The sequence below is a fragment of the Triticum dicoccoides genome, chromosome 6A (assembly GCF_002162155.2).
Source record: "Triticum dicoccoides isolate Atlit2015 ecotype Zavitan chromosome 6A, WEW_v2.0, whole genome shotgun sequence".
Classification (NCBI taxonomy): Eukaryota; Viridiplantae; Streptophyta; class Magnoliopsida; order Poales; family Poaceae; genus Triticum; species Triticum dicoccoides.
The window spans coordinates 538,201,002-538,228,795 of record NC_041390.1 but is presented as its reverse complement, the minus strand read 5'-3'; the positions used below and the strand labels follow the sequence as shown (position 1 = coordinate 538,228,795).

Below are 27,794 nucleotides of genomic sequence, written 5' to 3'. Positions count from 1 at the left end.
CAATGTGGATGATGTAGTCGTACGTCTTCACGATCGACCGATCCTCAGTACCGAACGTACGGCACCTCCGCGTTCAGCACATGTTCAGCTCGGTGACGTCCCGTGAACTCACGATCTAGTAGAGCTCGAGGAAGAGTTTCGTCAGCACGACGGCGTGGTGACGATGTTGATGAAGCTACCATTGCAGGGCTTCGCCTAAGCACCACTACAGTATGACCGAGGTGGATTATTGTGGAGGGGGGCACCGCACACCGCTGGGAGAGATCAATGATCAACTTGTGTGTCTAGAGGTGCCCCCTTGCCCCCATATATAAAGGAGCAAAGGGGGAGGCCCACCGGCCCTAGAGGGCGCGCCACCATAATCCACCTCGGTCATACTGTAGCGGTGTTTAGGCAAAGCCCTGCTGCGGTAGCTTCATCAACATCGTCACCACACCGTCGTGCTGACGAAACTCTTCCCCGAGCTCTATTGGATCGTGAGTTCGCGGGACATCACCGAGTTGAACATGTGCTAAACGCGGAGGTGCCGTACGTTCGGTACTGAGGATTGGTCGATCATGAAGACGTACGACTACATCAACCGCATTGTCATAACGCTTTCGCTTAACGGTCTACGAGGGTACATGGACGACACTCTCCCCTCTCGTTGCTATGCATCACCATGATCCTACGTGTGCGTAGGAAAATTTTGAAATTACTACGTTTCCCAACAGTGGTATCAGAGCCAGGTTTTATGCGTAGATGTTATATGCACGAGTAGAACACAAGTGAGTTGTGGGCGATACAAGTCATACTGCTTACCAGCATGTCATACTTTGGTTCAACGGTATTGTTGGATGAAGCGGCCCGGACCGACATTACGCGTACGGTTACGCGAGACTGGTTCTACCGACATGCTTTGCACATAGGTGGCTGACGGGTGTCAGTTTCTCCAATTTTAGTTGAACCGAGTGTGGCTACGCCCGTCCTTGAGAAGGTTAAAACATCACTAACTTGACGAACTATCGTTGTGGTTTTGATGCGTAGGTAAGAGCGGTTCTTGCTCAGCCCGTAGCAACCACGTAAAACTTGCAACAAAAAAGTAGAGGACGTCTAACTTGTTTTTGCAGGGCATGTTGTGATGTGATATGGTCAAGACATGATGCTAAATTTTATTGTATGAGATGATCATGTTTTGTAACGGAGTTATCGGCAACTGGCAGGAGCCATATGGTTGTCGCTTTATTGTATGCAATGCAATCGCCCTGTAATTGCTTTACTTTATCACTAAGCGGTAGCGATAGTCGTAGAAGCAATAGTTGGCGAGACGGCAACGATGCTACCATGGAGATCAAGGTGTCATGCTGGTGACGATGGTGATCATGACGGTGCTTCGGAGATGGAGATCACAAGCACAACATGATGATGGCCATATCATATAACTTATACTGATTGCATGTGATGTTTATCCTTTATGCATCTTATTCTGCTTTGTTTGACGGTAGCATTATAAGATGATCTCTCACTAAATTTCAAGGTAAAAGTGTTCTCCCTGAGTATGCACCATTGCCAAAGTTCGTTGTGCCGAGACACCACGTGATGATCGGGTGTGATAAGCTCTACGTCCATCTACAACGGGTGCAATCCAGTTTTGCACACGCAGAATACTCGGGTTAAACTTGACGAGCCTAGCATATGCAGATATAGCCTCGGAACACTGAGACCGAAAGTTCGAGCGTGAATCATATAGTAGATATGATCAACATAGTGATGTTCACCATTGAAAACTACTCCATTTCACATGATGATCGGTTATGGTTAAGTTGATATGGATCACGTGATCACTTAGATGATTAGAGGGATGTCTATCTAAGTGGGAGTTCTTAAGTAATATGATTAATTGAACTTAAATTTATCATGAACTTAGTACCTGATAGTATTTTGCTTATCTATGTTGTTGTAGATAGATGGCCTATGTTGTTGTTCCGTTGAATTTTAATGCGTTCATTGAGAAAGCAAAGTTGAAAGATGATGGTAGCAATTACACGGACTGGGTCCGTAACTTGAGGATTATCCTCATTGCTGCATAGAAGAATTACGTCCTGGAAGCACCGCTAAGTGCCAAACCTGCTGCAGGAGCAACACCAGATGTTATGAACATCTGGCAGAGCAAAGCTGATGACTACTCGATAGTTCAGTGTGCCATGCTTTACGGCTTAGAACCGAGACTTCAACAATGTTTTGAACGTCATGGAGCATATGCGATGTTCCAAGAGTTGAAGTTAATATTTCAAGCAAATGCCCGGATTGAGAGATATGAAGTCCCAAATAAGTTCTATGGCTGCAAGATGGAGGAGAATAGTTCTGTCAGTGAGCATATACTCAAAATGTCTGGGTATCATAATCACTTAACTCAACTTGGAGTTAATCTTCCTGTTGATAGTGTCATTGACAGAGTTCTTCAATCACTGCCACCAAGCTACAGAAGCTTCGTGATGAACTATAATATGCAAGGGATGAATAAGACAATTCCCGAGCTCTTCGCGATGCTAAAAGCTGCGGAGGTAGAAATCAAGAAGGAGCATCAAGTGTTGATGGTCAACAAGACCACCAGTTTCAAGAAAAAGGGCAAAGGGAAGAAGAAGGGGAACTTCAAGAAGAACAGCAAACAAGTTGCTGCTAAGGAGAAGAAACCCAAGTCTGGACCTAAGCCTGAGACTGAGTGCTTCTACTGCAAACAGACTGGTCACTAGAAGTGGAACTGCCTCAAGTATTTGGCGGATAAGAAGGATGGCAAGGTGAACAAAGGTATATGTGATATACATGTTATTGATGTGTACCTTACCAAAGCTCGTAGTAGCACTTGGGTATTTGATACTGGTTCTATTGCTAATATTTGCAACTCGAAACAGGGACTACGGATTAAGCGAAGACTGGCTAAGGACGAGGTGACAATGCGCGTGGGAAATGGTTCCAAAGTCAATGTGATCGCGGTCGGCACGCTACCTCTACATCTACCTTTGGGATTAGTTTTAGACCTAAATAATTGTTATTCGGTGCCGGCGTTAAGCATGAACATTATATCTGGATCTTGTTTGATGCAAGACGGTTATTCATTTAAATCTGAGAATAATGGTTGTTCTATTTATATGAGTAGTATCTTTTATGGTCATGCACCCTTAAAGAGTGGTTTATTTTTACTAAATCTTGATAGTAGTGATACACATGTTCATAGTATTGAAGCCAAAAGATGCTGAGTTGATAATGATAGTGCAACTTATTTGTGGCACTGCCGTTTGGGTCATATTGGTATAAAGCACATGAAGAAACTCCATACTGATGGACTTTTGGAATCACTTGATTATGAATAACTTGGTACTTGCGAACCATGCCTTATGGGCAAGATGACTAAAACGCTGTTCTTCGGAACTATGGAGCGAGCAACAGATTTGTTTGAAATCATACATACTGATGTATGTGGTCCAATGAATATTGAGGCTCGCGGCGGGTATCGTTATTTTCTCACCTTCACAGATGATTTAAGCAGATACGGGTATATCTACTTAATGAAACATAAGTCTGAAACATTTGCAAAGTTTAAAGAATTTTATAGTGAAGTAGAAAATCATCGTAACAAGAAAATAAAGTTTCTACGATCTGATCGTGGAGGAGAATATTTGAGTTATGAGTTTGGTCTACATTTGAAACAATGCGGAATAGTTACGCAACTCACGCCACCCGAAACACCACAGTGTAATTGTGTGTCCGAACATCGTAATCGTACTTTACTAGATATGGTGCGATCTATGATGTCTCTTATTGATTTACCGCTATCGTTTTGGGGTTATGCTTTAGAGACGGCTACATTCACATTAAATAGGGCACCATCAAAATCCGTTGAGACGACGCCTTATGAACTATGGTTTTGCAAGAAACCAAAGTTGTCGTTTCTTAAAGTTTGGGGCTACGATGCTTATGTAAAAAAGCCTCAACCTGATAAGCTCGAACCCAAATCGGAGAAATGTGTCTTCATAGGATACCCAAAGGAAACTGTTGGGTACACCTTCTATCATAGATCTGAAGGCAAGACATTCGTTGCTAAGAATGGATCCTTTATAGAGAAGGAGTTTCTCTCGAAAGAAGTGAGTGGGAGGAAAGTAGAACTTGATGAGGTAACTGTACCTGCTCCCTTATTGGAGAGTAGTTCAACACAGAAACCAGTTCATGTGACACCTACACCAGTTAGTGAGGAAGCTAATGATGATGATCATGAAACTTCAGATCAAGTTACTACCAAACCTCGTAGGTCAACTAGAGCAAAATCCGCACCAGAGTGGTATAGTAATCCTGTTCTGGAAGTCATGTTACTTGACCATGATGAACCTACGAACTATGAAGAAGCGATGATGAGCCCATATTCCGCAAAATGGCTTGAGGCCATGAAATCTGAGATGGGATCCATATATGAGAACAAAGTGTGGGCTTTGGTTGACTTGCCCGATGATCGGCAAGCCATCGAGAATAAATGGATCTTCAAGAAGATGACAGACGCTAACGTAATGTTTCTGTCTACAAAGCTCAATTTGTTGTGAAAGGTTTTCGACAAGTTCAAGGAGTTGAATACGATGAGACCTTCTCACCCGTAGTGATGCTTAAGTCCGTCCGAATCATGTTAGCAATTGCTGCATTTTATGATTATGAAATTTGGCAAATGGATGTAAAGACTGCATTCCTGAATGGATTTCTGGAATAAGAGTTGTATATGATGCAACCTGAAGGTTTTATCAATCCAAAGGGAGCTAACAAAGTGTGCAAGCTCCAGCAATCCATTTATGGACTGGTGCAAGCCTCTCGGAGTTGGAATAAACATTTCGATAGTGTGATCAAAGCATATGGTTTTATACAGACTTTTGGAGAAGTCTGTATTTACAAGAAAGTGAGTGGGAGCTCTGTAGCATTTCTAATATTATATGTGGATGACATATTGTTGATTGGAAATGATATAGAATTTCTGGATAGCATAAAAGGATACTTGAATAAGAGTTTTTCAATGAAAGACCTCGGTGAACCTGCTTATATATTGGGCATCAAGATCTATAGAGATAGATCAAGAGGCTTAATTGGACTTTCACAAAGCACATACCTTGATAAAGTTTTGAAGAAGTTCAAAATGGATCAAGCTAAGAAAGGGTTCTTGCCTGTGTTACAAGGTGTGAAGTTGAGTAAGACTCAATGCCCGACCACTGCAGAAGATAGAGAGAAAATGAAAAGTGTTCCCTATGCTTCAGCCATAGGCTCTATCATGTACGCAATGTTGTGTACCAGACCTGATGTGTGCCATGCTATTAGCTTAGCAGGGAGGTACCAAAGTAATCCAGGAGTGGATCACTGGATAGCGGTCAAGAACATCCTGAAGTACCTGAAAAGGACCAAGGATATGTTCCTCGTTTATGGAGGTGACAAAGAGCTCATCGTAAATGGTTACATTGATGCAAGCTTTGACACGGATCCGGACAATTCTAAATCGCAAATCGGATACGTGTTTATATTAAACGGTGGAGCTGTCAGTTGGAGCAGTTCTAAACAGAGCGTCGTGGCGGGATCTACATGTGAAGCGGAGTACATTACTGCTTCGGAAGCAGCGAATGAAGGAGTCTGGATGAAGGAGCTCATATCCGATCTAAGTGTCATACCTAGTGCATCGGGTCCAATGAAAATATTTTGTGACAATACTGGTGCAATTGCCTTGGCAAAGGAATCCAGATTTCACAGGAGAACCAAGCACATCAAGAGACGCTTCAACTCCATCTGGGATCAAGTCCAGGTGGGAGACATAGAGATTTGCAAGATACATGCGGATCTAAATGTTGCAGACCCGTTGACTAAGCCTCTTCCACGAGCAAAACATGATCAGCACCAAGGCTCCATGGGTATTAGAATCATTACTGTGTAATCTAGATTATTGACTCTAGTGCAAGTGGGAGACTGAAGGAAATATGCCCTAGAGGCAATAATAAAGTTATTATTTATTTCCTTATTTCATGATAAATATTTATTATTCATGCTAGAATTGTATTAACCGGAAACATAATACATGTGTGAATACATAGACAAACATAGTGTCACTAGTATGTCTCTACTTGACTAGCTCATTGATCAAAGATGGTTAAGTTTCCTAACCATAGACATGAGTTGTCATTTGATCAATGGGATCACATTATTAGGAGAATGATGTGATTGACTTGACCCATTCTGTTTGCTTAGCACTTGGTCGTTTCTGTTTACTGCTATTGCTTTCTTCATGACTTATACATGTTCTTATGAGTATGAGATTATGCAACTCCCGGATACCGGAGGAACACTTTGTGTGCTACCAAACATCACAACGTAACTGGGTGATTATAAAGGTGCTCTACAGGTGTCTCCGATGGTACTTGTTGAGTTGGCATAGATCATGAAAGATCGTGGATGTCGCCTAGAGGGGGGTGAATAGGTGCTTTAAAATAATTACGGTTTAGGCTTGAAAAAATGCAGAATAAACCTAGCGGTTAATTTGTCAAGAACAAAACCTACAACAACTAGGCTCACCTATGTGCACCAACAACTTATGCTAAGCAAGATAAACTACTAGGTGATAGCAAGATATATGATAAGAAACAATATGGCTATCACAAAGTAAAGTGCATAAGTAAAGAGCTCGGGTAAGAGATAACCGAGGCACGCGGAGACGATGATGTATCCCGAAGTTCACACCCTTGAGGATGCTAATCTACGTTTGGAGTGGTGTGGAGGCACAATGCTCCCCAAGAAGCCACTAGGGCCATCGTAATCTCCACACGCCCTCGCACAATGCAAGATGTCGTGATTCCACTAAGGGACCCTTGAGGGCGGTCACCAAACCCGTACAAATGGAAACCCTTGGGGGCGGTCACCGAACCCGTACACTTTGGCAACCCTTGGGGGCGGTCACCGGTACCCGTCAAATTGCTCGGGGTGATCTCCTCAACCTAATTGGAGACCCCGACGCTTGCCCTGAGCTTTACACCATAATGATTGAGCTTCGAACACCACCAACCTTCTAGGGCGCCCAGGCACCCAAGAGGAACAAGCTCTAGGGTGCCCAAACACCCAAGAGTAATAAGCTTCTCAAACTTCACTTCCACGTATCACCGTGGAGAACTCAAGCCGATGCACCAAATGGAATGGCAAGGGCACACGGAGTGCCCAAGTCCTTCTCTCCCAAATCCCACCAAAGCAACTAATTCTAGGGAGGAAAATGAGAGGAAGAATGAAAGAAGAACACGAAGAACTCCAAGATCTAGATCCAAGGGGTTCCCCTCACTTAGAGGAGAAAGTGATTGGTGGAAACGTGGATCTAGATCTCCTCTCTCTTTTCCCTCAAGAACTAGCAAGAATCATTGGAGGGATTGAGAGTTAGCAAGCTCGAAGAAGGTCAACAATGGGGGAAGAACACGAGCTAAAAAGGATTAGGTTCAATGGGGAAGAAGACCCCCTTTTATAGGTGGGGAAAAATCCAACCGTTATGCTCACAACCCGCACAGAGTGGTACTACCGCTCCAAGGAGCGGTACTACCGCTAGGGCGGTAGTACCCCTTTGAAAAACAACAGTGAGGAGGCAGAAGGCGAGTAGAACCGCCGGAGCGGTACTACCGCTAGGGATCGCGGTACTACCGTAAAGGGTAGCGGTACTACTGCTAGCGAGCGGTACTAAAAAAATACATCCGGGCCTACCACTGTAGGACTTGAGACGAGTTTTTGGTCCGGAGCGGTACTTCCGCTGTAGGAGCCGTGGTAGTACCGCTCTGGAGCGGTAGTAAAAAATTACATCCGCTCCAAATCGCGGTAGTACCGCTGCAACCTTTTCAAAACACCAAAACTGCCACAACTTTTGCAAACGGACTCCGAATTCAATGAAACCAAGTTTGTTGGAAAGCTAGCGACAAGGGCTACCACAATCTTGAAAGAAATATCAATAAGAAGCAAATTATAAAAGGCCCATTAGAAAAAGGTGAGAACCCTTCCTCGGATAAGACCGGTAAAACCTCCAACACCGAAAACATCATAGAAGACGCATGCGAACTCCATTTTCGATGAACTCAAGCTTGTCATCCAGATGACCAAAAGCTCTAAGACTCACAAAGAGAACTAAACAAGAACCAAGAAACATGATGCAAGGATGCAATGGTTTGAGCTCTCGACGAATGATACAATCAAGCTACTCACTTGAGAGCCCCCTTGATAGTACAGCTATCGATCCTATAACCCGGTCTCCCAACTACCACCATGAGACCGGTAAAATAAAAAACCTATCAAGGGCAAACCTTTGCCTTGCACATGATCCACTTGAGCTAGATGATGACGATCTTGTCCTCCTCAAGATGGACCATCTTTCTTTATTGCGCTGGGTCGATGGAGACTAGATGATTGCTCCCCCATACTCCACTATGGGTGAGCCACTCTTCGGCACATCTTCACAAGTCCATTGACACCACAATGGATGGCAAGCTTCAAGCACTTGATCTCTTCGTGATTCTCCACTTGAACTTGCACATGGCAATCTTGATGACGATCACCACTTGATGTCATCCTTCCCATGGGTTGTATGATATCATCCTCTTGATGCAAGCCCATGGACATGTACCTAACCCCACATAGACTCTCACATAGACCATGGGTTAGTACACAAAGTGCAATGGACAATGCTTACCATACCATGGGATCACTTGATCCCTCTCGGTACATCTTCTACTCTTTGTGAGTTGATCTACTTGATTCACTCTTGACTTAGTCTTGATCAACCTTGAATCTTTCCAACTCTCTTCTTTTGGATGATGTCTTGAAGGTAAACATGAATGATCACACAATCTTCTTCTTCAAGACATGCTTGCAATAAGCTCAACACTCACATGACCAATCTTTGGATAATTCCTTAATAGCACCTTGGTCAACACATAAACTCCTTGAAACCAACACATGGACTTCAAGAAATGCCTATGGAAAAATCATTCAAATATAACTCAATGCAACCATTAGTCCATAGAGAATGTCATCAATTACAAAAACCACACATGGAGGCACCGCATGTCCTTTCAATATCCCCCATTTTGGTAACTGATGACAATCACTTTCAAGAGAGTTTATATAAGCAATTATGCATCACCATGCAATGCAACAACCAATAATGCATGCGTAGGAGATGCGAATGCTTAGGAACAAAACCAAAGCAAGGATAAAACTCTGAAGACTTCTCCACAAAACTCTCTGAAATTTCTCCCTCATTGGCATCGATTGCCAAAATGGGCGAAAAGCTAAGAAGACCAATATAAAAGGTGTTCCTCCAAAAGTTGTGTATTTCTCAACAAGAGAGAGGAATGCCATACACAAATACAAAGGTAATACTTGGAGGAAGACCAACTATATTGAGGCACCAAGATTGCTATATGAAGATATGCCACAAGGGCATAACAAAGAGAGACGTAAGCAATCAAGCGATCAAAAGATACCAATTGAAGCAAGCAATCAAAGGACATCAATTGAACCAACTAGACCAAAGATCCTACGAGCCACAAGAAAAAAAGATATAATGATAAGAGCAGAGCAGTGTTCTAAAGAAACTAGAGAAGCTCCCCATGATTTGTGCACATCAAGAATTTTTGTATCTGGATACAAAGTGCACAAAAAGGATCATAGCTCCCCCAAAATCAATAGAAACTTACAACAAGTGCAAGAGAGCATATAGGAAACTAAGCCTAGTACTTGCAACAAACACATGGTTGAGCAACAAGTAAGAGAGGCAACTTAAGAGTGGGCTCAACCAAAACGATGTGTGTGAGTCAAGGCAATGCACTTGAGAAGACTAATGTATAGAAGAGCATTAAGAATCAATAAAGTCTTGAAAGAATGAGGCACATGGTGCAAGGCCTATCATTCCCACACACAACTAGCAAATGGGTTCACAAGCTTACTAATAAGCATATAGAGAACCTATGCTTGTGACAACCCGCGGTGAAGATAGAAGATGAAAGGCTCATCAAGACGAGGGATACCAATTAAGATGGCAAAAACCTCGTAAAAATAAGCAAGAGGAAAAAAATCTTCACCACACAAGAGTGCATCAAGATGCAACTATAGAAGACACGCACTTAAGGCAAAAGCTTTCATGGAGCCACCAAAGAAATAACATAAGAAAGACAAGGTGGATGCGAAAGAAAGGATATCATCATCTAGATATGCAACTTATCTCAAGTGTATAAGATTCTAGGTAGACGAAATCATGATGATATATATATCTACAAAGAAGGATGTACACCCGAAATAGTTACAACACGAAGGAACAAGATATCCAAAAGGAAGTCATACATATACCAATAAGATATTTGCTTGGAAGCATAGCACATGGCTAGATATGGTCTTATAGTATATAAATGAATTCCTACCACACACCCATCAAAGACATCACAACTAGCAACATGAGATCATCGTTGAGATGATTTGAGAAAGGAAACAAGTATCACAAGAAAGAATGGATAACATGCCATGATACAACCTACACAAGGTTGATGCAAGAAATGTGTGCATGAAGTATATGAAGATACTTGTTACCGAGATAACATTGGAAGGATGTAGTAGATACCAATTGAAGGTACAAAGTAGTTCATTGATCATCCTAGCTTGACTCCAATAAGCACATGGTGACAACACCTTCCTTGTGAGTGAGCCAAGCATCCAATGCATCTCCACTTGTTCCTAGAACAACGACACAAACAAAATGGTACCCAAACTCATTGGGACCAAAGAGTTAGAGAACCAACAACACATAGGACAAACTCCACATAAATATGTGCATATAGATATGAAAATGAATTTCATGCACATCTCATCCAATTTGAGACTTGGTGGAGTTCCCCCTATATATTGGGTCAAAGAAAGAAAACATGCCAAAGAAACTACAAGAAGTAAATATGCATGCTCAAGACTTCCAAGAACCGAGACCAAAAGACAAAGAAATACCAAGCGAAGAAAAGATACCAAATGAATAAATCATCACTTGGAGGATATCCATAAAAGATACATCAAGGAATGAGATATCCATTGATACACTCAAAAAGAAAGATGTCAAACTCCCAAAAGAGAGAATGGTTCCAAACAAACCAAGCCCTCTACAAAGTTTCATGATGGCACAAAGCACCAAAAAGAAACGGCTTGCCTTCCACAAACACACACTTGATAAGAATCACAAGATGAGTGTTTTATAGAGAATAGGATAGCTCCCCCAAGACTAGTGCATTATAGAGAATTTGCATTTGAATACAAAATGCACGAGGTGGGATCACCACTTTCACTATATCTAGAAAACACTAGACAAGGTCAAGAAATTAACAAGATCCACAAGTGGTATGGAATACAATGGGAGTTGACACAATCCTAGGCAAGAGATAAAGCAAATAAAGGCAAAGGCCAATGTAAAGATGATCAATAATTTCTACCACACATAAATGAGTACCAATTGTCAAAAGACAAGAAGTATTTGGAAATAATTCCCGGTGGTAGATAACAAGGATATCCGACATCATCTTCACACGAAACAAAAAGCAAATTGCAACTTGTAGAGCTAACATGCCACCTAGGAACAAGATAATTTACAATATCAACACTAGGTGACAATATCTCAAATGTACACATTTTCTAGGCTAGTAATATACACACAACATATTACTCCCCCATAATGTGATACCAATTGAGGATAAACAAGAGGCAGATAAAAGGATCCAACAAGAGATAATTAATGGACTATTTAGAATTTGAATTTCTCATGAGAAGACATACCACATAGTGACTAGATAATCTTGAAATATCAATACTAGATGGTATTACTCATGTACACACATTTATAGGATTGTGAGGTGCACAAAGCACATCACTCCCCCATAATAGGATATTCCATTAATCTCTCACAAGAGCCAACTAAGAAATAAACAAGATGCAAAAAGGCTCAACACACAACACACACGTACGTGATGTGCAAACCAACATACACATACTTGATTTCTCAAGATAAGCAAATTGGAAGCACAACATATACAAGCACATGCAAGGTACAAAACCACAACATGCTAAGGGGCAAGTAACTTTCAAGTAAACAATTTAAACACGAGTTACCGCAAGGAGGAACATTGGATATAAGATAGAAACTTGATAACCCGAATGACTTGGCCTGAGACAATAAGAATGATGAAGTCCCCTTAATTCTTCATAATGTATCCAAGTCTCCAAAGACCTCCAATATCACCTATTGATCAAGTTTGAGCTTGTTGGTCCCCAACCAAGTTGGGTCCTAAGAGGTTAGTCACAATAGGCTTGGCTACCCAAATGGTTCTTTTCTTGACACCACTTTGAGAACCAACAAATTTGGCAAACACATTGCCAACATTATCCTTCCCAAGAGAATAGATATCATCAATAATAATTGGGTTGGATAAGTTACGACTAGTGCATGAAGAGGCGGGGTGACCTTTCTCGCGACATAGGTAGCAATGTCTACTCTTCACTTTCTTCTCACTTGATTTCTCAACTTGAGAAGCATAAGCTTGAGTCTTCTTGGGAAGAGGCTTTTCTTCAACTTGAGATTGAGCATGAGAATGAACTTGTGGCCGCTTCCCTTGTTGCTTGTCACTAATGGGTTTCTTCTTCAATGGGCAAGATCTAACATGATGCCCTTCAATTTTGCACTTGAAGCAAATAATAATCTTGGCTGAATTCTTGACATGTTCTTGGCCCTTCTTCTTGATCATCTTGGACCTCTTCTTCTTATTGGAGTTGAATCCAAGTCCACCTTTGTCATTGGGGGATTTTTGCACACTCAAGATATTGTTGAGTGTGGATTTCCCTTCATGACTTTTTTCCAAGTCTTTCTTCAAAGAAGTGACTTGGGCCTTGAGCTCTTTGATTTCCTCTACATGGTTAGTCTCAACACAAGTACTAGAGGAAGTATAAGCTTCATCGTTAGAGCAACAAGGCAAGGAAAGCAATTCATCACAAGATGTACCAACATTGTGAGTAGATGAATTACAAGGACTAGCACATGGCAATATAGCATTTTGACTAGAACTAGTGCTAGTATCCACATGAGGATCACCAGATGTTACCTTAGAAATCATGGCCTCATGAGCTATCTTTAGCTCATTATGGGATACTAGAAGATCATCACGAGAGCTTGAGAGCTTTTCATGGTTTTCTTCCAATTTCCCATAATTGCTAGATAGCAATTCGAGTGGAGCCCGAAGCTCAACATTCTCCTTCAAAATAGATGCTTCACAAGTAATAGAGTTAGTATCCCAAGCATCATCATTAACAACAATAGGAGAGGACACCTTGGCAAGCTCTTTTAAGTAAGAAGCTTCAAGTTGAGCATGAGACTCGGTGAGTTTGATGAGCTCACCCTTGATGACCCTTGAGCCATTTTCGAGGTGCTCAAAATCCTCAAGGAGTCTAGCATGAGAAACTTCAAGCTTAGCATTTTTATTTTGAAATCATTGGCCACCTCGAGTGCTCTATCACGAGATTCCTTTATTCCAGATAATTCTAGAGCAAAGGTCTCCTCAAGAGATTCGGATGTGGTTTGTTCATGTTCAAGAGCTTGATATAGCTCAACGATCTCATTTGCGTAATCACGCTCATGAGCTTCCATTTTCTCAATGTTGACCTCATGCTCCTCTAGATGAGATTCCAACTCCTCAATGTATTTCTTGCCTTCAATGGCAATAGACATGATTTCCATGAAGTTGGAATGAGAAAGTTTATTTTTGTGAAGAGCTTTAAAAATCATTTCCCCCTTAGTTTTTAAGGAGGCAACATTATCATTCTCTTCATCATAATCAACATCATCATCACTCTTGCCATCATCACAAGATATATTGGGATTCAAAGTGGGAGATACCTTTGAAGCCTTGGCCATACGGCAAAATGCAATAGATGATGATGTAGGATCCGTTGAAGCACCATTCAAGACCACATATTGTTCCACGGGGTGTCGGGTTTCCTCTACATTGCTAGCACAACAATTCGAGGACATATATGCATTTTTATCATGGCAACAAGACATAGTAAACATATCATCATGAGATTTAGTCAAGCAATTTCTACATGATATGCAAGGACTATCAACACAAGCATGTGAAACATTTGGAGTGCTCGAAGTGTTAAAGCCCAAAGAAGGAGCATTGCAATAAGATAGTGATGAAGGATCATCCACAATAAACACACTATCATCATTGCAATAACCAACACTACTCACCATATCATTACCTTGTGGCAAACCACATCTAGGTGAAGTAGAAGAAGTTGAGAATACTATAAGGCCGAATGTGGAGGGAGAACAATCATCCCCACAAAACTTGGACACGCCATATTTATCTTGAAGCTTTGTCCACAACTCATGAGCATCCCGGAACGGCATGAGTTGAAATATAACTACATTGCTCAAAGCATAGAAAAGCACATTAGAAGCTTGAGCATTGAGATAAGAGTTTTTCTCATCCTATAAAGATAATCTTTGGGGATCCTTTGGAGGAGAAAACCCCATATCTACAATTCGCTCTAAATTTGGGTCCATGACCCTAAAAAGATTAAGCATGCGAATTACCCAAACATCAAAATTTGTGCCATCGAAACTAAGAGTGTCAGAGAATCCTAAACCCCTAGTCGACATCCTTACTCTCTAGGCGGTTAAGCCCTATAAAGAGAGACGAGGCTCTGATACCAATTGAAATATCGTGGATGTCGCCTAGAGGGGGGGTGAATAGGCGCTTTAAAATAATTACGGTTTAGGCTTGAACAAATGCGGAATAAACCTAGCGGTTAATTTGTCAAGCACAAAACCTACAACAACTAGGCTCACCTATGTGCACCAACAACTTATGCTAAGCAAGATAAACTACTAGGTGATAGCAAGATATATGATAAGAAACAATATGTCTATCACAAAGTAAAGTGCATAAGTAAAGAGCTCGGGTAAGAGATAACCGAGGCACGCGGATTCGACGATGTATCCCGAAGTTCACACCCTTGCGGATGCTAATCTCCGTTTGGAGCGGTGTGGAGGCACAATGCTCCCCAAGAAGCCACTAGGGCCACCGTAATCTCCTCACGCCCTCGCACAATGCAAGATGCCGTGATTCCACTAAGGGACCCTTGAGGGCGGTCACCGAACCCGTACAAATGGCAACCCTTGGGGCGGTCACCGAATCCGTACAATTTGGCAACCCTTGGGGGCAGTCACCGGTACCCGTCAAATTGCTCGGGGCGATCTCCACAACCTAATTGGGGACCCCGACGCTTGCCCGAAGCTTTACACCACAATGATTGAGCTCCGAACACCACCAACCGTCTAGGGCGCCAAGGCACCCAAGAGGAGCAAGCTCTAGGGTGCCCAAACACCCAAAAGTAATATGCTTCTCAAACTTCACTTCCACGTATCACCGTGGAGAACTCAAGCCGATGCACCAAATGGAATGGCAAGGGCACACGGAGTGCCCAAGTCCTTCTCTCCCAAATCCCACCAAAGAAACTAATGCTAGGGAGGAAAATGAGAGGAAGAACGAAAGAAGAACACGAAGAACTCCAAGATCTAGATCCAAGGGGTTCCCCTCACTTAGAGGAGAAAGTGATTGGTGGAAACGTGGATCTAGATCTCCTCTCTATTTTCCCTCAAGAACTAGCAAGAATCATTGGAGGGATTGAGAGTTAGCAAGCTTGAAGAAGGTAAACAATGGGGGAAGAACACGAGCTAAAAAGGATTAGGTTCAATGGGGAAGAAGACTCCCTTTTATAGGTGGGGAAAAATCCAACCGTTATGCTCACAGCCCGCACAGAGTGGTACTACCGCTCCAAGGAGCGGTACTACCGCTAGGGTGGAAGTACCCCTTTGAAAAACAACAGCGACGAGGCAAAAGGGGAGTAGAACCGTCGGAGCGGTACTACCGCTTGTCCTCACGGTACTACCGCTAGGGATCGCGGTACTACCGCAAAGGGTAGCGGTACTACTGCTAGCGAGCGGTACTAAAAAATACATCCGGGCCTACCACCGTAGGACTTGGGACGAGTTTTTGGTCCGGAGCGGTACTACTGCTGTAGGATCCGCGGTAGTACTGCTCTGGAGCGGTAGTACCGCTCTGGAGCGGTAGTAAAAAATTACATCCGCTCCAAATCGCGGTAGTACCGCTGCAACCTTTTCAGAACACCAAAACTACCACAACTTTTGCAAACGGACTCCGAATTCAATGAAACCAAGTTTGTTGGAAAGCTAGAGACAAGGGCTAACACAATATTGAAAGAAATATCAATAAGAAGCAAATTAGAAAAGACCCATAATAAAAAGGTGAGAACCCTTCCTCGGATAAGATCGGTAAAACCTCCAACACCGAAAACATCATAGAAGACGCATGTGAACTCTGTTTTCGATGAACTCAAGATTGTAATCAAGATGACCAAAAGCTCTAAGACTCACAAAGAGAACTAAACAAGAACCAAGAAACATGATGCAAGGATGCAATGGTTTGAGCTCTCGACGAACGATACGATCAAGCTACTCACTTGAGAGCCCCCCTTGATAGTACGGCTATCGATCCTATAACCCGGTCTCCCAACTACCACCATGAGACCGGTAAAATAGAAAACCTATCAAGGGCAAACCTTTGCCTTGCACATGATCCACTTGAGCTAGATGATGACGATCTTGTCCTCCTCAAGATGGACCACCTTTCTTAATTGCGTTGGGTCGATGGAGACTAGATGATTGCTCCCCCATACTCCACTATGGGTGAGCCACTCTTCGGCACATCTTCACAAGTCCATTGACACCACAATGGATGGCAAGCTTCAAGCACTTGATCTCTTCGTGATTCTCCACTTGAACTTGCACACGACAATCTTGATGACGATCACCACTTGATGTCATCCTTCCCATGGGTTGTATGATATCATCCTCTTGATGCAAGCCCATGGACATGTACCTAACCCCACATAGACTCTCACATAGACCATGGGTTAGTACACAAAGTGCAATGGACAATGCTTACCATATCATGGAATCACTTGATCCCTCTCGGTACATCTTATACTCTTTGTGAGTTGATCAACTTGATTCACTCTTGACTTAGTCTTGATCAACCTTGAATATTTCCAACTCTCTTCGTTTGGATGATGTCTTGAAGGTAAACATGAATGATCACACAATCTTCCTCTTCAAGACATGCTTGCAATAAGCTCAACACTCACATGACCAATCTTTGGATAATTCCTTAATAGCACCTTGGTCAACCCATAAACTCCTTGAAACCAACACATGGACTTCAAGAAATGCCTATGGAAAAAATCATTCAAATATAACTCAATACAACCATTAGTCCATAGAGAATGTCATCAATTATCAAAACCACACATGGAGGCACCGCATGTCCTTTCAGATCATGATTAGGATTTGTCACTCCGATTGTCGGAGAGGTATCTCTGGGCCCTCTCGGTAATGCACATCACTATAAGCCTTGCAAGCAATGCAACTAATGAGTTAGTTGCGGGATAGTGCATTACGAAACGAGTAAAGTAACTTACCGATAACGACATTGAACTAGGTATTGGGATACCGACGATCGAATCTCGGGCAAGTAACATACCGATGACAAAGAGAACAATGTATAGTGTTATGCGGTTTGACCGATAAAGATCTTCGTAGAATATGTAGGAACCAATATGAGCATCCAGGTTCCGCTATTGGTTATTGACCGGAGACATGTCTCGGTCATGTCTACATAGTTCTCGAACCCGTAGGGTTCGCACGCTTAAAGTTCTGTGACGATCGGTTTTATGAGTTTATATGTTTTGATGTACCGAAGGTAGTTCGGAGTCCCGGATATGATCACGGACATGACGAGGAGTCTCGAAATGGTCGAGACATAAAGATTGATTTATTGAAAGCCTACATTTGGACATCGGAAGAGTTCCGGGTAAAATCGGAATTTTACCGGAGTGCCGGAGGGGTTACCGGAACCCCCCGGGGGCTAATGGGCCTTGTTGGGCCATAAGGGAAAGAGAGAGGGGCCGGCCTAGGGCAGGCAGTGCGCCCCCTCCCCTCTGTCCGAATTGGACTAGGAGAGGAGGGGGGGGGGGGCGGCGCCCCCCTTTCCTTCTCTTTCTCTCCCTTCCTCCCCCCTCCTAGTAGGAGTAGGAAGGGAGGAATCCTACTCCTACTAGGAGGAGGATTCCTTCTCCTAGCGTGCCAACAAGGGCAGGTCGGCCTCCCCCTTGCTCCGTTATATATACAGGGGCAGGGGGCACCTCTAGACACACAAGTTGATCACAAAGATCTCTCCCAGCCGTGTGTGGTGCCCACCTCCACCATAATTCACCTCGGTCATACTGTAGTGGTGTTTAGGCGAAGCCCTGCTGCGGTAGCTTCATCAACATCGTCACCACGCCGTCGTGCTGACGAAACTCTTCCCCGACCAAGCTGAACATGTGCTGAACGCGGAGGTGCCGTACGTTCGGTACTGAGGATCGGTCGATCGTGAAGACATACGACTACATCAACCGCATTGTCATAACGCTTCCGCTTAACGGTCTACGAGGGTACATGGACGACACTCTCCCCTCTCGTTGCTATGCATCACCATGATCCTGCGTGTGCGTAGGAAAATTTTGACATTACTACGTTTCCCAACACCCTCAGTACCCCTATCTTATAAAGGCCCTAGCTGATCCGACAACGATGGTGCGTGTTAGTCTTCTTGGTGGTCTTGGACCGGTCAACGGCCCATGCCGCCGCAAGCTCCTCGTTTGTGAGGACCTAGTATGACGCTACCTGCGTCTTGGCAAAGGTGGTCGACCAACACGCTCGGCACCACTCCGCCACAGTGAGGGTTTGGGAGCCCTCGAACGACGAGGAGGATGTGCCGCTGAAAGTGAATCTAATCCGCTTGGTGGATTTTAATATTATTGACAACATATCTCAAGGAACTAATGCTTATCTAGTCTATCTCCCGAAAGGTTCTTGTGTGTGCACCAAAGGAAATGAAATGTGACCCCACAAATTATGATGAAGACAAGTGTTGGCCAAGCTTAGAATTCTCCATTTCATTTTAGTGATCCAAGATCACGTTGAGTTTATAAGCATGTCGATACTATCAAGAAGATGATGAACAAGCTATGCTGAGTTTCTTTCTATTTGAGTTTAAAGATCAAACTCCAACTGCCCTCAAAAGTCTTCATTTCCTTCGCTATATCTATTTAACTTTCAAATCTTCGGAGATGCCAAGCTCTTCCAGTCGGAACCACTGAGCAGTTCATCCAGATATAACCGTTGCAAACCCTAGCACATTGGAGCGTCGATCATTCTACTCGGAACCACCAATGCACTTGGCAAAACTTCTGTTGTTCGCTCAGAATTTTCGAAGACCCCTCACTCGGAGTTCCGAAGTGTTTATAAAGAGGGAAAACAGCACGAGGCGGCTAGGGCTTGGCGAACACCTTAGCCCCTCTCTCATACGTACAAGCCTAATGCTTCGTGTGTGTGTGTGCGCGCGCACGTGGTGGAATTTCTTTTTTCTCGACAACTATCTTTGTTGGATTCACTCTGAGGTAAAAAAATTTGACGGATACAAAAAACAACCAGGCGCCTGAGCCATAGGTGCTCCCTATGAGTTTTTGTTCAGTTGTCATCACCCTCATTTCCGTGTTTATTTCCCTTTCTTTTTCTTCAAAAAATTAGCTTCAAATACAACGGAAATAAGGGAACGTGTCAGAATCCTATTGGCTGCAGAGTTTCCCTCTAGATAGCAGCACAATCCCAAGCGCCAATCAAAGGCCATCATCACTAGAGCCACACCAGCGAGCTCCGGTAGAGCGGAGAAAATCGAACGACGGCAGAGAAAATCACCACAGCATTTCCAGCAGAGCGGCCTAAAATGGCAGCCATCCTCGGGCGCGCCGGCACCACCGCCAGCGGCGGCTTCCGGCGGCACCATCAAGAAACCAGCCGCGGCGGCCGTCGGCGAGGTGCGGTCGTCGTCGCGGCCGTGACCGGCGCCGCGCCGCAGGAGGGGTCGCTGGAGCGGCCGGCGTGGTCCGGGGAGACGCCTGTGTCGCGGCTCGTCGCCGCGCTCATCGCCTTCAAGCCGCTCTACTCCCTCATGAAGGTCGCCTCCCGCGAGGTCATCATCAGGTAGGCACCGCGCACCATTGGCCGTCAGTCAGTTAGCCAGCTGTTGGGCTTCTCGTCAGCAATGTAGTGGCGGTGGTTGGACTTGGGCGCCGTGATGGTGGAGGCCATGGATGGTTGTTATCCAGGACGGCGGAGAAGTCCAACATCCCGTGGAGGGAGATGACGAGGAAGGTGCTGGAGTCTGACGTGTACGAGGTGTTCGAGAGGATAAGAGACCCCGACATCGTCTACCCTGACTGTGAGCAGTTCATCCCACCATTCCGACCATCATCTCTTCTTCGTCAGCTCTTTTGTTCGATAACACATTTCTTTAGCTGGTTAATTAGTCCAGTAGCATCAATCACAAAAAAGTTTACAGTGAGAAGGTTATGCTTTTACCTTCAGCTGCACCTCTGATTCGATGATTTGATCGGCACGATACTGAATTATCAAGGAAGCAGAAGCATTAACATGGCTTGCTTATGTTGAGCAGATTATCTGAGCCCATTCCACGCCTATGACGAAGGGAACCTATCATGGCTGGTAATTGTTTGCTTCCCTCTCTTCTCTCTGCACTTGTGATAATTCAGATCCATTGAGTTGTAAGTACTTCAGTTTTAAAAGACAGTTATTTTTCCTTTAGGTTTGCCATTCTACATATGTTCCGGAAGACATGCAGTCGAGCACATTTTATCTGAACTCCTGTTTCTCTCTCGTGTTGATCACGAATGATGCAGGCTGCAGCTGAGGCTGAGGCCGCGACCTTGTCGATTGCAAAGAGGGCCATACCCGAGGCTACTTCCATCGAAGAAGCGAACCAGATTGTTCGGGGAAACTGGATGAATGCAATTGAGGAGCATCACCTCAAGCACGGGGGGGAAAACTGCCAGATCAATGACATTTTGGACATTGGCTGCTCTGTTGGAGTGAGCACCAGATACCTGGCTGAGAGGTTCCCTTCGGCTAAGGCTGTTGTAAGTGCATCTCTTGCCACATCTCTGAAAATTGTCTTGTCAAGGTTCAGTGTCTGCTAGTGTTTTGGGTAAACGATCAAATCTTGTGAAAATCATAGCATCCAGGATCTCTGATAAAACAGAAAAAATCATGCTGTAATATTAGCAGTATCGATATTGTCGACTCAGTTTGATGGCATGGTGCCATGCTCTTATTACCGCTTATCTTAAGCTACATGAATTTGTTAACATATTGTGTTATAGCTACCTTTCTGCATATTGATGATTCCTTTGGTTGGTTTTTATATGGACTTGCTAATTTGGAGCTTTTTCAATGACCAAGGGACTAGATCTACCGCCCTACTTCCTGGCCGTGGCAGCACAGAAGGAAGAACAACTGTCTCGGCAAAACCCTATTCGTTGGGTTCATGCAAATGGTGAAGCGACTGGGTTGCCACCGAATTCATTTGACGTCGTCTCCCTTGCTTATGTGGTAATTTCTATCATATCTTGAATGGTTATCACAAAATAAACTAATGTAACCTCCCTGTATTTTTTTTCTTTCAAAAATCAACCAATGTAGTCTAATTAGCTGATACCCTCAATAATCTTGGAAAGGGAGACACAGACTTTTTTTTGTGAAATAAAGACTGAAAATGTTTTCTTAAAAGAGACTGAAAATGTTGAAGCGACAAAACAATAACTGATCTTGATCTTACACAATTGTAGTGACATGCCTATTTTTGCATCTAATTAGGATTCTAGACTTCTTTACATGAACGTTGTGCCAAGGACTTTGAAAAATAAGTAAAATTACAGGGGGAAATCAAAGTCAGCTTTTATCAAGAGATCACCATTTAAGTAGAAAATGAAAAGGTACTCGCAAATCACCACTAATGCCGCAAGCGCAATTCTATAAACACCTGCAGTGCCACGAGTGTCCAGCACGAGCAATAATCGGATTGGCGAAGGAAGCATTCAGACTGCTTCGTCCAGGAGGAACCATCGCCTTAACCGACAACTCAGTAAGAAAATTCAGTTTCCCAATATTAATCAGTTACTGTACCTGGTAACACAACTGTTTTGAAAAGGGTTCAGACATCTAACTTCGTTTCCTTTTGTGTTTGTGCTCGCCGCAGCCAAAATCAAAAGTACTCCAGGTAACCTCGAGCGAAATTTACTGAAGCTCCTTATCTGTTTCTCACTCACATTGACTGGGGTACTAACAAATTGTTACTACCGTTTCAGGAATTATCACCCGTTCTGTTCACTCTTATGAAGAGCACCGAACCGTTCCTGGACGAGTACTACATGCTGGATCTGGAGGAGGCGCTCAGCCAAGCAGGCTTCGTCAATGTGTGCTCCGTGCTGACAGACCCCAGGCACAGAACGGTCACTGCCACTGTACCCTACTGACTGCATCACCATGGTTCACCAATGCACAATTTTGTGTTGTGAACAGTCACAAAAGTTAGTAACTTGGGAGCCATTTGCATTCAGGAAGAAAATGATCCTGCAACTTAACTACAGAAATGCGATGTACTCCCTCCGTTAGTGATCTAAACGTTGTTATATTTCTTTACGGAGGGAGTACTACATGGCAGCCACCGTTTGGTTCGATCACGAGAGAAACATTTGAAGTCTGTAATAAGTGGAAAAAACAAATTTCAACCAGGAAGACAGATTTGCGTATGTAGTAAAATTATTAAGGAGTTCAAAAAATCCGGGTGCGTAATTGTAGACCATCATCCATCGGCACAAGCACATGACATGGTATGGTAGTATGATACGCTATCCCATATCCTAGTTTCTAGAGATGTATTGCTTCGACTAGTTCACTCTCGATCTCGGTGGCCGCATCGCCAGCGTTGCTCTGCTCACTGAAGTCGCCGCCGTTGTCGCCGAGAGGGATCGTAGCCGTAGATCTCGTCCCGGTTCTCCTCCCCGCCGTTGCAGGGCAAAATAGGCGAGTGGGCGCTCTCGGTGTTCATGGCACCGCCGTCATTGTTGTAGCCATACAGAGCGCCACCGGCTTGTTGCTCGCCGCCGGAGCACATCAGGGAGGAATCTCCAGCGTAGTATTGGTTGTGGCTGTGGATCTGGCCCAGCTGATTAGGCCATGGGGCAACCTCTTGGCTAGCAACCGGGACGAACTGTGAAGGGTCGTAGTAGGCGCCGTTCGTCCCCACCATGCCGCAGCCGTAGAAAGCATCAGCTTGAGCGCCGGTGAATCCCTGGCTGTGACTCGTCGTCGCCGCGGCAAGCTGGTTGGTGTACGAGAGGCCGTAGTCGATGTATTGGCCATCCGGGAGGACACAGTTGAGAGGCGTATAGCAGGAGTCGGCATCTGTCGTGTCAACGCCGTTGCCGCCATACGGAGCACCAGCTTGCGTGCAACCAAGTCCCTCGCCGTTGCTCGCCATTGCGGCGGCATCGTGGTCGTACTCGTAGTAGCTCGTGCCCGGCAGCTCAGGGTCCTGCTGCTGGTCGGCGCCGGCGGTGGCCGCGCCCGCTGCCTTTTCCTTCTTGGTGTTACTGCTGATGTTGACGCGGGCGAGCACCTTGCCGGGGAGCGGCGGCGACGTGATCTCGTACTCGTGCATGACATACCCCGTGCTGGCGCTGCCGCGGCCGGCCCTGAGCTTGAAGGTGAGGTCGTACCGCTTGTAGGCGAGGTCCAACTCGACGCCGCCTGGGCCGAGCAGGGTGACGGTGCCCTCGTTCAACTTCTGCCCCTGCCAGACGCCGCCGCCCTTGACGGTGCGCCTCCTGCGGCCGCCGTCCGTGGGGGGGCCGAAGAAGAAGGCGTGCTCGATCTTGCCGTCGCCGCCGTGCCTCCGGAGGAGCTCCCACGGCGGGGCGCTCCCGGGGTCTTCTTCGATGATGGCGTGCGCGTGCGGGTTGGGGAGGCCGAGCGCGCGCGGGAGGAGGTAGTAGGCGACGATGTCGCCGTCGGTGGGGTCGAACTTGAACGCCGGCGGCATGCCGAGGCCGAAGCCGAACTTGTAGGCTTCCATCCCTGCTCTTCTCTGCTCCGCGTCTAGGTTTCGATCGATGGAAGAGTGCGGTAGGGTTCCGGCGTGGAGATCTTCCTAATATAGACGAGGAGGGGGTGGAGGGGGACTCCTGACCTACTCGGAGTGGAGATCCTTCATACTTTCCACCTACAGATCGGACTCGAAAACGCGGGAACTAATAACAAGACTAACAAGCCCTTGATTGAAAGTGTGCACGTGCAACGCATTTATATTCCTTTATCATAATCTATGATAAAAAAAACATCAACTCTGAATTTTGAATCTTATTTCTCTGCCCAGCGCTAAATATAAATCAAATGGTCAAAAGTGCTATTGACAAAATAAAATAAAATTGGACAACAGGAAAAGCCTCTACTTGTTTACTTATCAAATGGGCTCTCGATCATCGATCAAAACACAAGAAGAACAAAAGAGACACCCGTGACGCTCCATTTGATCGACGATCTGTTAAATCTGAAATGCTTAGAAGTATCTACAACTGGACCCCTTATATCCGCCCTAAACACCCGGATGGGCTGTCCGGACGAAAAAATGAAATCCAACAGGACGCCCTATATCTGACCCAAGCGCCTGGACTGACCGACAACTCCGATATCCAATCCATATCTGCGGAGGATACACGGATATCCGGACATGTCCGGGCAGGATGCCATGTAGAATTTGGCCCACCACGGACCATATTTTCTCTTGCTTTTCTCTTTCTTTCTATCCACCAATCATATGCATATGATCAGACAATATGAGGATAATACCCCGCAAAAAAAGACAATATGAGAAATGTTCTTGTTTTAAAAGGAAAATAAAGGTCCAAAACAAACATGCCCAGACACTAACCGTGGACGTATGGGGAGCCAAATTAAGCAATTGATTGCGGTTGTAGATACTCTAATTAGGCCACACTAAGCAACCAGAGGAACCCCTATACTTATTTGCTAGTATAAACAATCGCTCCTTCTAAAAAGAAGAGCATTTGCTATAAAAAACAAACTAAAATAAGAGCAACCACTGAGAAACTATCAGTCTCTCGCCGCACAGACAGACACGTTACTTTCCCCGCCGCCTGCTCTCCCCGCTGCATCATTTCCTTCGCACGCCGTCTCTACTCCAGCCCGACGGAGCACTCCATCTCTTCTCCAGCCACGACATCGCCCGGTGCACACCCCCTCCCCCGCCTCCCTGGCCTCGCGCCGCCGCCTCCTCTTCCCAGCACTGTGAGCTGCTGCATAAGATGCGGGATCTTGGACCGGACCGAAATCCATGCGCAAGAAGTACCGACAGGCGAAGAGCATGTGCTCGACGGACTCTCCCTGGGTCTTGCAGAGTTGACAATCGCCATAATTTGGCCAACCCCGGCGATGCAATCTATAGTCCGTCCAAATTCTATCTTGAAGCACCAGCCATGCAAACATTTTGCATTTAGGAGGGGCCTAGTTTTTCCACACCAACGAGTTCATAGTTGTAGGAGCAAGGTCGTCGAACTTTGTGCCGGAGCTTGACAAGAATGTAGGGGGGGGAGGGGGGCAAAGACAAAACAAATTAGGTTTGCCCCAATTCAAGCAACCCTAGAAACTACTAAACAGAACAAATATATTGCCCAAGCAGTAAGAAATTTCCAATTGGATCAAAGCATAGGCATACTACGTGATTGTTAAATTACTAATCAATCTCATACAGAGAAACTGCAAAACACTCAAAATTTTGCTGCCCCCAATTTAACTCGTACATGCAACACTGCTGCACAAGGAGGATCCACTAGTTCAATGTTGCAAGCACGTGACACTTCAAAAAACATTTGTAGCTAAATTCATACGGGGCGGGGCGGATGGCTGCGACGGGGTGGTCAGCCGGGCAGTCGACTCGACGATAACCAGGTAGTGGCGAAGAGCAGAAGACGATGGCCTCAGGCGCACCCTTGTTTCCCTCCTTGCCAGGTTTTTGCCCGCGCGCATTCTTGGATCAGAGGCAAACTCCTCCTCGGCGTCGGCATCGAGGTTGTTCGTTGGCAGCAAGGCGGCTGGTTCATGGGTGGAGCAGGGAGCAGTCCTGACAGAGCGTGATTGGGAAATAGGAATAGAGAGACTAGGATCGACTGAAGAGCGAGAGATATGTCCAACGGCTCCTGTACGGAGCGGCGACTGCAGAGGAGATGGCGCGGGCAAGGCGGCCTCTGCCCAGTTGAGCATGCCGGAGTGGACGCTGGTCCAGGGTGGTGCGACGCCGGCGTGCCCTGCGCCCGTGGAGGGGCCGTGGCGGGCCTCGGCGGGTGCTGGTGGCTGGTCCGATAGCCGTTTTTGGGCGTTGGTGGAGGAGGACTCGGAGGGAGAAGAGGATGCTGCTGCTGATGGTGCGGCGACGGCCAGTGGCCCGGAGCCGTGCTCGCTGGCGGATTTCGTGGCCATGGCGGAGGCGCTCGGCGGCTCGCTTCAGGCGGGCCGGCGGCGGGCGTTTGCGTCGGGCGGTCGTGGCCCTCGTCGGCGCGGATCTTAGGCCAGTGTTGTACGCAGCGCGGCGTCGGCGTCGTCCTCGCGGCAGGGGCCTGCGGTCCTTGTCGCCCTGGATGCGGAGGAGGGCCTCCTGCTCCGGGCGGCCGTGCAGTGCCCAGGGGAGGCGGCTGTGCCGGCGGCGGTGGCGCGGGTGGCACCGGCGGCGTCGGGCGCGCCCTACGCTAGGGTTGGGGATCCAGTGCGGGCGGGGCAGATGGGCCCGGGTGGCCCAGCGGACCTGCGACCCATGGTCGTGTTGGGCTCGGCCCAAGAGGCGGCGTCTGGCTTGTCCCTTGTGGCGATGCCTGGGGCAGCCCACGACGCTTTGCGGGTTTCCCAGCCCGTCTAGCCCAGGCCCAGTGGAGCGGGTATATAGGTGGCTCTGGATGCGCAAAGGAACCCTAGGTCCGTCTCTATGGTTTCCAGCCACCATTTCGGAGGTGCAACGCTTCGGCCGCTCCGCCCGCTCCCTCCTCCCCACCCGTCCCCAGCCACCCCTGGTGCGCTCCTTTGCTGAGGCGGTGGTGATGGGCTCCAAGGCCGACCGGCGGGCGGACAAGCGCCCCCTGCCGCCCCTCGACCCTGCGGCAAAGCGCACGTGAGCGCGAGCTGCAGGCATAGGCCAAGGCGCGGCGCGGGACGGAGAGGCTGGTGGATGGGGGCCGCCGCCGGCGTGGTGGTTGAAGGAGCAGGAGCGCAAGAAGTGCAAGAAGGAGGAGTACAAGAGGAAAGGGCTAGAGCGTAAGCACCTCGATGAGATGCCGCAGTAGCAAAGACAAAACAAATTAGGTTTGCCCCAATTCAAGCAACCCTAGAAACTACTAAACAGAACAAATATATTGCCCAAGCAGTAAGAAATTTCCAATTGGATCAAAGCATAGGCATACTACGTGATTGTTAAATTACTAATCAATCTCATACAGAGAAACTGCAAAACATTCAAAATTTTGCTGCCCCCAATTTAACTCGTACATGCAACACTGCTGCACAAGGAGGATCCACTAGTTCAATGTTGCAAGCACGTGACACTTCAAAAAACATTTGTAGCTAAATTCATACGGGGCGGGGCGGATGGCTGCGACGGGGTGGTCGGCCGGGCAGTCGACTCGGCGATAACCGGGTAGTGGCG

General features: G+C 45.9%; 1 protein-coding gene across 1 annotated transcript; it reads left to right on the top strand.

The window, feature by feature from the left end:
• The first annotated feature begins 19,909 nt into the window (after nt 1-19,909).
• LOC119317766 lies at nt 19,910-22,866 on the top strand. Its single transcript, XM_037592266.1, has 8 exons — nt 19,910-20,212; nt 20,338-20,450; nt 20,685-20,734; nt 20,929-21,165; nt 21,488-21,637; nt 22,074-22,169; nt 22,284-22,304; nt 22,393-22,866. Exons 1-8 carry the CDS (start codon nt 19,956-19,958, stop codon nt 22,558-22,560), a joined length of 1,092 nt encoding a protein of 363 aa, XP_037448163.1. The 5' UTR covers nt 19,910-19,955; the 3' UTR covers nt 22,561-22,866.
• The last annotated feature ends 4,928 nt before the right edge of the window (nt 22,867-27,794 follow it).